The 13,097-nt window shown below is 37.0% G+C and overlaps 1 protein-coding gene across 1 annotated transcript; it reads left to right on the forward strand.

The window, feature by feature from the left end:
* The first annotated feature begins 3,691 nt into the window (after positions 1 to 3,691).
* On the forward strand, positions 3,692 to 6,196 carry LOC137822374 (uncharacterized). The gene has a single exon (XM_090296171.1). It carries the CDS (start codon positions 3,692 to 3,694, stop codon positions 6,194 to 6,196), a length of 2,505 nt encoding a protein of 834 aa, XP_090152297.1.
* Positions 6,197 to 13,097: the final 6,901 nt, after the last annotated feature.

The raw sequence follows: 13,097 nt of genomic DNA on the forward strand, positions 1-13,097 counted from the left end.
GCACTGTTGAGCGCCACAAAGCTAGAGTTGTTGCCAAAGGGTTTACCCAACTTGAAGGACTTGATTTCTTAGACACTTTTGCACCTGTTGCTAAACTCACTACCCTCCGCCTTCTGCTTGCTATTGCCACTACCAAAAATTGGATTTTAAAACAACTTGATGTCAATAATGCATTTCTTCATGGTGATCTCCATGAAGAGATATACATGACCCCCCACCTGGCCTCTCTCTTCCTTCTCCCAGCATGTTTGCAAGCTTCAACGGTCTTTGTATGGCCTTCGTCAAGCTGGTCGCCAATGGTACGCCAAACTTTCTACTTTTCTTTTATCAAATAATTACTCTATTTCTGTTGCTGATCACTCTCTTTTTCTTAAATATAATAATGATAAACTCACTGTTATTCTTGTTTATGTTGATGACTTGCTCTTAACTGGTGATGACACGGAGGAAATCAATACAATTACTGCATCCCTTCACCATCACTTCAAGATAAAAAATTTAGGTAATCTCACTTACTTTTTGGGACTGGAAATTGCTCGCAACAGTACTGGTCTTCATTTAAGTCAACGCAAGTATACTCTTGATCTCCTTCAAGAAACTGGCATGCTTGACTCTGCACCTGTGGCCACTCCTATGACTCACACCTCCCGTCTCTCTCCCGACCAAGGCTCACCTCTCGATGCTGATGCCACTTCTCAATACAGAAGACTCCTTGGACGTCTAATTTACTTAACCAACACGCGACCAGACATCGCCTTCGCTGTCCACAATTTAAGCCAATTCATATCTGCACCCACAACTCATCATCAGCAAGCTGTCTCACGTCTTTTGTGTTACCTCAAGGGCACCCTTGGTGAAGGACTATATTTTTCTCACACTAGTTCACTTCACCTTTGTGGTTTTAGTGACTCTGACTGGGCAACATGTCCTACCACACGCAAATCTGTCACTGGATATTCCATCTACTTAGGAGACTCCCTAATATCATGGAAATCAAAGAAGCAGTCAACTATCTCCCGCAGCTCCTCTGAAGCCGACTATAGAGCCCTTGCCACCACCACATGTGAGTTACAATGGTTGTCTTACCTCCTTCAGGATTTACATCTTCCTCTCTCCCAGCCTGCAACCCTGTACTGTGACAACAAATCTGCCCTTCAAATAGCTTCCAATCAAGTTTTTCATGAACGAACCAAGCATATCGAAATTGATTGCCACCTAGTTCGTGAAAAACTTAACTCTGGTCTCCTCAAACTACTACCCATTACTTCTGCAATGCAAGTTGCTGACATATTCACCAAGCCCCTTGCTTCCGCACAATTCTCTACTCTCAAATCCAAGCTGGGCCTGACAAATATCTACTCCCCAGCTTGAGGGGGTGTTAATATATTTAATTTTCTATTTTTTATTATTATTGGGCTTTGTTTGTTTGACCCAACTTTCCTTTTTCTGTTTCAGCTAGGTCTTAATCTTTTTCTTATATATACACCATGTATTTTACTCTCTAATATACAAGTGAATAAAAGTTTCTTTTATATTTATTTTTCTCTACAATTAGGGTTCATCAAAACCTCTCTTTCTTCATTACGATTACGTACGCTACATTAAAGCATCACATCAGACAAGGAATATTCATCTTCATTTACTGTAATAAACTTAACAAATGCATTAGAGATTTTTTTTATCACTAGTGTGCATAGAATTACACAAAATACTCTTATTTTATTGTATTTTTTATTAGATAATTTTTTTATAATTTAACTATAATTTTATTTAATTTATCCTTTCTTGTCAATAAAAATAAAATAAATAAATAATTTATTATAATCCAGTTCGTTAAAAAGTTACTGTCACTAGGATCATAATGTTTTATTTATATGTGAATCACACCATCTTCTCATGAAGCAAGAAAGTCGATGTCATAAAACATTTTTTTCTCTTACACTTTACACTGCTCCTTAAGGAAGAAAGGTGATGTGAATAAGGAACAAATTTATTGTTACTATTTTCATTATATTTATTTATATTTTTAATATAAAATATTACTATATCATTTTTATTTGAGCTAGGATAATTATTGTGTTGTTTGAATTATGTTTTTCTTTCCAATAAATTAAAAATGTTGTTGCATATAGTTATCTAAGAACCAATTACTTCACCACTAGATTAAGAAATAGTGAGTCAATTCTTATAGTTTATTAATAGTCTAATAGATCATTTAACAAGAAGAATAAAGTAAACAACAAAATATGAGCAATAAGAATAATGAGATATCAACACATAAGAATTTATCTTAGTTCACCCAAACTCATATTACATCAAGTTTCTTTAAATAACTCATTAATACTTGGTTACAACGAGTATATTCGCACATCTTCACGTTACAATGAGTATTCTCAACTCTTTAGGTTATAACAAAGATTTGTGCATCTCCAAGTTACAACAAGTATTCGCATATTTTTAGCTTACATCTTCTTAACATCTCTCTAAGATCAAGATTTCCCAAGAAAATAAAGAACACTCTCAAAAGAACAAAAACAAAGTTTACATGTGCATAGCTTCACATTGTGAAGAATTGCAATGGTTTAGCACTCAACCCAATAGATTAAACACTCTAATAGTTTGACTAAAGTTCATTGTAGCTCTTGTATTTTTAGCGTGATCACTTATATTCCTTTTATTCTTTGACTTGCCTTCCTTTTGTTCTTTACCTTCAATCCCTTTGTATAGCTTTCTAAATTTGTCCATTGATACCTGAATTAGTTAATTTTGAATTTTGTAATATCTTCATATCTTTATCTTTTTTGTGCGACACTCAAAACAAAAATCTTGAATTTGAAATCTTTTACTTTGTTTTTGCTTTGAATTTGTTTAAGAAACTAATTCAAAAGTATTTGCAATATGGTTTAGTAAAAACAAATCAAAACATAATAAAAAAATATTTTTGCTAAAAAGAGAGTACTTATATTTTTCAATTTTGTTTCCTTTTTAAAAATAAATATTTAGATTTTATCATGTTTCTAAAAATTTTAAAAATTGACACCAACAAAAAATTTAGTGAGAAAAATGAAAAGATAACTTGTACTGGTAGGCTAAAACCGAGAGGTTTAGGCCGAGAACAACATTGAGTAAACAAGGGAAAAAGGTTGAAACCGAGAGGTTTAAACCGAAACCTGAAAGGATAATAAAAATCATAATAAAGCCCAATTTAAATAAGGAACTTGCACAAGGGGGTGTAAAAGTAATAAAAAGGTGTGAGAAGAAAGTCCAAAAGTACTGTTGAAGGCCCATCAACGAAACCCTATAAATAGGAGGTCAGCACAAGAAAAAGGTAAGAGTGATTTTATCTGATGAACATTAAACCTTTTCTGACTTTGGCATCGGAGCGACTTGCAGGTACCCCCCACCTGTTGTGAGGAGAAGCCGAGAGCACCAGCCGAGAGGAGAAGCCGAGAGCACCAGCCGAGAGGAGAAGCCGAGAGCACCAGCCGAGAGGAGAAGCCGAGAGCACCAGCCGAGAGGGGAAGCCGAGAGCACCATCAAGGAGAGAAGTACCCGACCCAAGATAGTATTCAGCCCAAGATTGAAGGATTAGTCTTGATTAACCCATTTCAAGTGTTCTTGGTCCTTGTTGTAAGAACATTTTGGCGCCCACCGTGGGGCCGAGGGTCAATTGAGAAGGGTTAAAGACAAGATGAGTCAAGGAGGAGAACAAGGTGGAGATCGGGAAGACAATGTTAACATGCCAATGGCAATGTTGGTCCAATTACAAAAAGAATTCGAGATGTTAAAAAAGAATAATGAAGAAGAATTGAGTATGTTAAGAGCCGAAAACGCACACATGAGGAGAAAGTTACAAGAGGAAACGGTTTTGAATTCATCTTTCGAAACTGTCCAACCGGGGATACAAGTGAACGAGAGGATGTATAATGAAAATTCTCAAACCAGAAGAAGATGGCTTGAAAACTCTGGGGTTTGTGCAGGAACATCTTCCAGAAAACATCCGTTTTATGATGTTATAGTCGATACTCCGTTGCCTGACAATTGGAAGAACTTAACCATTGACAAATATGATGGAAGTACGGATCCTGATGAGCATATTGCAATATATACTACTCAAATCAGCTTGTATACATGGAATGATGCTGTTATGTGCAGAGTATTTCCTACAACTCTGAAAGGGGCAGCATTGAGCTGGTTTACACGCCTCCCACCTTTGAGTATAGATTGTTTTGATACGTTGATAGAAAAGTTCGGTGCTCAATTTGCAACTAGTCGTCCCCATCATTTAACGTCAATCGCCTTAGTGAACATAAGACAAGAGAAAGGAGAGTCTTTAAGAATGTTCATGGAACGTTTTGGAAAGGTTGCTTTGGGAATCCGAAATCTTTGTCCAGAGGTCACCATGCATCATATGATAACGGCATTAAAACCGGGACCATTTGCCGATAGTCTTTGCAAGAAACCTGCAATCAATCTGGATGAACTAAGGCAACGGGCATCAAAATTTATGCAAATGGAAGAATTAAGGGAGTTTCGAAACCAAGTAAGGGTTGATGGAGGCGAGAAGAGGGTGACAGAAAGAGAACACCCGCCTGTTGCAAGAAGAGCCCGAGAAGAATTCAGAGCTCGAAAGTTCCAGCAATACACACCTCTAAATACGAACAGAGCAAGAATTTTACAGGAAGCCATGGCAGCTGAAATAATACCATCACCAAGAAAAGCAAGAACACCAGAAAGGGCAGACCGCACCAAACATTGTGAATATCATAAAAATCATGGTCATCATACAGAAGAATGTATTGGGTTGAAAGATAAAATAGAAGAGTTGATTCATGCCGGACAGTTAAAACGTTTTGTTCAAAGGGGAAATCCAAGAGTATGGTTGAGTCCAGAGAGAGATACGAGGGGGCGAGAGCTGGGTGAAAGAAGGGTTGAAAGGTTGGAAAGGAGAGAAAAACAAGTGGAAAAAAGAGACGAAAGAAGGGTTGGAAGGCCAGACGAAAGAAGAGATAGAATCTATCAAAACACTCAATCAGTAAGACGAAGCAGAGAGCGAAGTTTGGGAAGACCGGTTAGGGGGTTTATAAATACGATCTCAGGAGGTTTTTCTGGGAAGGAATCCTCATCTGCACGAAAGCAACATTGGAGAAATATCAGGTCTGTTAATCATGTTTTCAAAAGAAGAACTTTACCACCAATGCTTTTCACAGACGAAGACTTCCAAGAAATTGATCCAGATCATGATGATCCTATGGTAATCACGGTTGAAATAGCCGAATATGCTGTCATGAAGACCCTGGTTGATCAAGGGAGTTCGGTCGATATCTTGTTCTGGGATACGTTCAAAAGGTTACATTTGAGAGAAGAAGACATAGTGCCTTTTCGAGAGCAAATCATTGGCTTTTCAGGCGAAAGAGTTAACACAAAGGGATATGTTGATTTGGTGACAACATTTGGAAGAGGTAGCAAAGTTAGAAAAATTAAAATCCGATATCTGGTAGTGGACGCATCCACCTCATACAATGTGTTGCTAGGACGATCTTCCTTAAATAAGTTAGGAGCAATCGTGTCAACACCACATTTGGCCATGAAATTCCCAACAGAAAAAGGAGAGATAGCTACAGTTTATGTCAATCAAAGAGATGCTCGAGAATGTTATGCAGCAGGTTTAAAAATGAATTTGAAGGTGGATAAAGAGGCTGAAAAAATAGTAGCCATGGTGGACTTGGATCCCAGATTGAATGAGGAAAGATTGGAACCAAAAGAAGAAACGACAGCAGTACTGTTAGGCCAAGACGACAGACAATGCACTTATGTAAGTGGAAGTATGCCTGATGAATTGCTTAGCAAACTTATCACACTGTTGCGTAGTAATAAGGATTTATTTGCCTGGCGGCCGTCTGATATCCCTGGAATTGATCCAGAGGTAATGTGTCACAAATTATCTGTTTGCCGGGAAGCAAAGCCAGTATCTCAAAAACGAAGAAAGTTAGGAGAAGAACGACGACAAGCAGCAATTGAAGAAACTCAAAAGTTAATACAAGCTGGTTTTATCCGAGAAGCTAAGTATACCACGTGGTTGTCTAATGTGGTACTCGTCAAAAAACCAAGTGGACAATGGAGAATGTGTACAGATTACACCGATTTGAACAAAGCTTGTCCGAAAGACACATATCCATTACCTAACATAGACTGACTAGTTGATGGGGCATCTGGCCAAGAGATGATGAGTTTCCTTGATGCTTATTCGGGGTATAATCAAATACAGATGTATGCACCTGATATCCCGAAAACAGCTTTCACCACTGATGTTGCAAATTATTGTTATAAAGTCATGCCTTTCGGCTTGAAGAATGCTGGGGCAACATACCAAAGATTGATGGACAAAGTGTTTAAAGAACATATTGGAAAGAACCTAGAAGTGTATGTTGATGACATGGTTGTTAAATCAAATGAGATACAGAAACACCTGGAAGACCTTGAAGAAGTGTTTGCTCAAATAAGGAAATACAATATTCGACTTAATCCAGAAAAATGCGTTTTCGGCGTCAGAGGAGGAAAATTTTTGGGATTTATGTTGACAAACAGAGGAATTGAAGCTAATCCTGACAAATGTGAGGCAATCATGCAGATGGGAAGACCAAAAAACCTAAAAGAAGTGCAAAGGCTAGTAGGGAAGTTGAACTCACTATCAAGATTTCTGCCAATATTGGCTGAGAAAACTAAACCGATTATAAACTTGTTGAAAAAATCTGAAAATTTTGTGTGGAGTGAACAATGTGAGCAAGCTTTATCTCAAATAAAGAGCATGGTGGCTGAACCTCCAATTTTAGTAAAACCTGTACCCAATCAACCCATCATAGTCTACTTAGCTACTTCAAATGAAGCAATAGGAGCCGCTTTAATCCAAGAAAACCCAGAGCAGAAACCGATATATTTTGTGAGTAGAACCCTACAAAATGCCGAAACCAGATATCCCAAAGTTGAGAGAGTTGCCCTAACATTAGTGTATGCTGCAAGACGCCTTCGACCATACTTTCAGAATCATCAGGTAATAGTGAGAACAGATTTTCCAATATCTAAAATTTTAAAAAAACCAGAGCTTGCAGGTCGAATGGTGACATGGTCAATGGAGCTTTCGGAATATGGAATCAAATACGAACCAAGAGGACCAATCAAAGCCCAATCTCTTGCAGATTTTATCATTCAGATGCCAACATCAGCACAACAGGACCAGTGGACTTTGCATGTAGATGGCGCGTCAAGCAAAAGAGGAAGCGGAGCAGGAATAGTACTTGAAGGACCTGATAACTTCCAAGTCGAAATGGCGCTCAAATTCGAGTTCAAAACATCCAACAATCAGGCCGAATATGAAGCTCTTGTTGCAGGATTGTTATTAGCCAGAGACATGGGAGTGGAAAATGTCCTTTGCAAAACGGATTCACAGCTGTCGGTGGGACAAGTGCACGGGGAGTATCAGGTAAAAGACCCTTTGTTAATGAAATATTATCATAAAGTCTTAAATATTATGCAATGTTTTAACAAGGCCGAGATGAAATACATTCCAAGAGAATTAAATATGAAAGCAGATTCATTGTCTAAGTTAGCAAGCCAACAAAGACCAGTGCAACACAATTCCATCATACAACAAACCCTCAGTCATCCGACAGTTAGTCTCGACGAATGCTTCAATATTGTAACAGCCAAAGATGACTGGATAAACACATACATCGAAATCATAAAGACCCAAGAGCAAAGTGTTCAGCCGGATATCAAAATAGCAAAAAAAGTCGCTAATTTCATTCTAATCGGTGATGAGCTATATAAAAGGGGATACTCTATGCCCTTGTTAAAATGTTTGACCAAAGAACAAGCAGAATATGTGGTCAAAGAACTTCATGAAGGAATTTGTGGACTGCATTGTGGAGCTCGAACAATGGCAACAAAGGTTTGTAGAGCTGGTTATTATTGGCCAACAATCCGAGAGGACTGTGAAGTTTATGTCAAAACATGTAGAAAATGCCAAGAGTTTGGGAGCTTAAATCATATCCCAGCGCAGGAGTTGCAAGAAATCATATCTCCATGGCCATTTGCAAAATGGGGAATTGATATACTCGGCCCATTCCCACTTGGACGAGGCCAAACAAAATTCATGATAGTAGTTGTAGACTACTTTACAAAATGGATAGAAGCAGAAGCATTGACAAAGATAACGGCACAGCAAGTCCAAACGTTTATATGGAAAAATATAATATGTCGATTCGGAATCCCACATACTATTGTAAGTGACAATGGCCGACAATTCATTGACAAAAAACTTATGGAATTTTATGCAGATTTGGGAATCAAGCCCACAACCACTTCGGTCGAACATCCACAAACAAATGGACAAGCTGAAGCCGCAAACAAGGTTATTCTTGGACAATTAAAAAAGAGGTTGGGGACTGCTAAAGGATTATGGGCAGAGAAATTACTGGAGATTTTATGGGCATATCGTTGCACACCGCAAACATCAACTGGAGAAACACCGTTCAATCTCACTTATGGAACAGACGCAATGTTACCAGTAGAAGTTAATGAACCCACATTAAGAAGACAAATGGAAGACTGGAATATCAACAATGAGTGTTTGAGAACCGATCTTGATCTTATTGAAGAACTTAGAGAAAAAGCAAAAATAAAAGAGACGGCAGTCAAACGAAGAGCAATGAAGAGATTTAATGCAAAAGTCAGATTTAGGGCTTTTAAAGAAGGGGATCTGGTGTGGAGAATGCGAACTGATGCTAGAAAGGATCCACGACATGGAAAATTGGCATCCAATTGGGAAGGACCTTTTAGAGTGCTAGAAAACTTACAAAATGGAGCTTATAGGTTAGAAACTTTGGAAGAAAAAATGATACCGAGAACCTGGAATGCAAGTCATCTAAAATTTTATTTCAGTTAGAATAGATGTAAATTACTTATCATATAATGAAGAGGAATTCTCAAGAAACAATCCGTTTTGTTATCTTCCATTATGTACATATACATTCTTCATCTCTCGGCCTTGGATGCTTTCACTTCAGGTGAAATCCCACCCGAGAATAGATTTACATAAACTCTCGGCTTTGGATGCTTTCACTTCAGGTGAAATCCCACCCGAGAATAGATTTACAATTTTTTTTTGGGTTTGGATGCTTTCATTCCAGGTGAAATCCCACCCGAGAATCGATTTACATAGCTTTTTCGGGCTTGGATGCTTTCATTACAGGTGAAATCCCTCCCGAACAAACAAATAATGCTCATTCTTGAAAATCTTCAAAACACACGAAAACCGAAAGATCAGAGCTAAAACACAATTCCAAAAACCGAAAGTTACTCGTACAATTTACATTACTAAACCGACAGTTGCATATTCCAGTCAATAATATATCAATTACGAATCAACCTTAATAAATTAAAGGTTTTTGATTAATAATTTTATACTTCACAATTTTTTTTGACAAATAAAAAAAAAAAAAAAACACCGAAAGGTCCAAGTCATAACAGTTAATATCTTCATGCTCCAACAAAATGTCGTCTTTAAACTAATAATAGAAACCGAGAGGGAAACTCAAATAATTCTAACATTTCTAACGCTTTCAACAAAAGAACTGAAAATTAGCAAGCCTCAACAATTATAACAGAATTATCAGAACATAACAGGATAAAATTACGATGATAACCACAAAAGCTTAAACATTTATATTAACAAAAGTTCCCAAAAAAAGGAATTACATCACGAATGCAAATATCCAACAAAGCTTAGCATTCCAAAACAATTATACTTCTCCACAAGTAACCGAGAAGTATCCGACAAATTAAACCTTAAAACCCTATACCTAATTTTCAATATTAATATCTTCAGCATCATTATCTGGAATCTCATTAGCAGGAACTAGCTCACCATTATAAAAGTCCTTCTTAACATCAAAATTACCTTCATCAATAGGAATTTTATAAAAGTATTTTGCTTGTTGAAGAGCCTTCTCAAAGCCAAGTTTGTGTTGTTCAAATATAAAACTTTCGGCTTCAAAAACATTGGTCTTTAGCTGATTAATCTCCTCATCCATAAGTTTGATGGTGTTCTTGTCAGATTCATTAGCAGAAGATAGCGCCGATACCTTCTCGGTCAAAAGTTGATTCTCCTTGCACAATTGAGCATTCTCCGTAATACATTTCAGGTTTTCATTCTTCAAATCAGAAATTTCTTTTCCAAGACCTTCATTTTTGGTTTCTTGTTGTTCTTTCTATTCTACCACCTTCTCTAACTCTAATGATAAAGAGTTCATTCTATCCTTATACTCAGCAAGATCATTCTTCAGCTTCTCAAATTCGGACAACGACACGCAGTTTCCATTCTTCTCTTTCATCATTTTTCTAATCAAAAGATTTCTACTTGATAATTCAATAATAGAATCCACTAATGAAGCAGCATCCATATTTTTTAGCATATTGTAAGTTGATTCACTAAAAGATGTTTGAACGAATTTTGCATATTTATTCGTAGCACTAAAAATCGTTTCGGGAAGAGGTTCACATGAAACATTTACACTATGGCGATGGTGCCGAGAAGATGAATGTGACTTCTTGCTGCTCCTATCCCGTTTCTTTGATTTCTTCGAAGGACCAGCAACATCAACATTACTTGTCGGTTCCACCACGTCAACATTAGCAACTGGCTCCACGTTTTCTACTTCCACAACAGGATTTACCACATTCTCGCGTCGGGGAGTAACATCACCCACTTTGTTAAGCAGTTTCGAAAAGTAAGATCGAGCTTTCGGATTAGTACTTGCCATCAGAGCTGAAAATCAATAAAAAATTTAGCAAAGTTAAAAAACTTATCCTAAAAAGCAAGAAAATGCGGAATAACCACGTACCAGTAAGATCTTCTCGAGGATGTGATGAAGTATACAACTGAAGCAAAGCACGAGTGGGAACTTGATACGAGAAACGACTAAAAACTTCAATAACATGACGATCGGCCACACCCATCGAATGAAAGGATATTGAGTTAAACTTCACAGGATCTTTCGTCCAATACAGAGGAAATTTTGGAGAATTTCCATTAAAGAAATATTCTCTTCCTAGTGGCTCTATTAGAATTTTGAAAAAACTTCCTTTAAAATCCTTATACGACGACGTAAAAGGCTTAAGAAAACACACATTGGACTTGCTAATAAGGGATAGCCACCCTGGCCGTTTACCAGGCCGAGAACTATAATAGTATAGAAATGCAGAAGGACTAGGAGAAAGTGACAATAATTTACACAAAATACTGAATGCTTGCATCGCAGCCCAACCATTAGGATGAAGCTGAGTAGGAGCAACATTAAGAAAATTAAGAACGCCCATTTGAAAATTGTTCAAAGGCAATCGAATATGAAGATCTCTGAAAAAGCAAGCATAAAAATAAAAAAAATTCATGGCTATCACCTTCTCGGCCATGACACACATTATCAACATCACCAACACGCCGAAATGAAATGATATCATTTTCAATATCAGAATAATAAATTTGAGAACGGGAAAGAAAACTCCGAAGTTCGTTAGCAGAACGATACTTCGAGAAATACTCTCGGACTTTAGGATTGACCCATTGATAACCAGAACGAAGGTTTTTCTGGGGTACGACAAATCCAAATTCTTGTGGAACATCAACAGCAGGAGCTCCACTTGAATCATTCATACAAGATGGAGTAGCAGAAGAAGATTTTGACACAGGAGGAACTTCTTCTCGAACCACTCGGCCAGTTGATTCACCACCCGCGCTTGAAAATTCATCAGTAGCAGAAGAACTTGAAAGAGACATTACCTTCGCAAGAATTGAACGAAGATTGACAATATGCTTCCTTCTAAACAGCAGCAAAGCTCACAGTCATAAAAAACCCAATGGCAAACCTATTTATAGCCCAGGCAAAACCCTAGAATTTCAAACGATATAAACAATGTGGCACCATTCAAACATATGTCATCTAACGGTCAAAATAGCAAGTTCATGTCAAGTCATGAAAACTGAGCAAAATAAAGCGCAGAAATCAAAGCGTTCCATATCAAATCAAATCAAATATTTCTTTAAAACTTGAAATAAAAATATTTTTGTCTCGGGGGCTAGTGTACTGGTAGGCTAAAACCGAGAGGTTTAGGCCGAGAACAACATTGAGTAAACAAGGGAAAAAGGTTGAAACCGAGAGGTTTAAACCGAAACCTGAAAGGATAATAAAAATCATAATAAAGCCCAATTTAAATAAGGAACTTGCACAAGGGGGTGTAAAAGTAATAAAAAGGTGTGAGAAGAAAGTCCAAAAGTACTGTTGAAGGCCCATCAACGAAACCCTATAAATAGGAGGTCAGCACAAGAAAAAGGTAAGAGTGATTTTATCTGATGAACATTAAACCTTTTCTGACTTTGGCATCGGAGCGACTTGCAGGTACCCCCCACCTGTTGTGAGGAGAAGCCGAGAGCACCAGCCGAGAGGAGAAGCCGAGAGCACCAGCCGAGAGCACCATCAAGGAGAGAAGTACCCGGCCCAAGATAGTATTCAGCCCAAGATTGAAGGATTAGTCTTGATTAACCCATTTCAAGTGTTCTTGGTCCTTGTTGTAAGAACATAACTTAACAAATGGATGAGTTTTGTTTTTTAACACTGTGTGTATAGAATTACATAAACTATTCTTATCTTATTTGTGTATTTTTATCATAGATAGATTTTAAAAATTTAGGATAACCTATTAACTAAGTTGGTTAAAATTTTTATTGTTACTAGACTTGTTTATAGTGAAATAAACAATTCAAAAAATCAAATAAAAAAACTAAAGAAATTACAAATATTATAATTTTTTTATTTATATATAAATCACATCAATTATTAGTTGTAGTGGGTTGTAAATAAACATGAACCTTTATAGTGTGTTTAGATCATGGAGAGGATTTGAGGGAATAGATTTTGAGATGAAAGTAATGTTGTTTGGATTAATGTATGCAGACTGGATTTATGAGAAAAAATTATTGAAATTTTTTAGTAATATGATGGTTTTGAAAAAAAAAATTAATTTTTTTTTAAAATGTAAGTTTA

Source organism: Phaseolus vulgaris, chromosome 10 (genome assembly GCF_051622355.1).
Source record: "Phaseolus vulgaris cultivar YP4 chromosome 10, ASM5162235v1, whole genome shotgun sequence".
Lineage (NCBI taxonomy): Eukaryota > Viridiplantae > Streptophyta > Magnoliopsida > Fabales > Fabaceae > Phaseolus > Phaseolus vulgaris.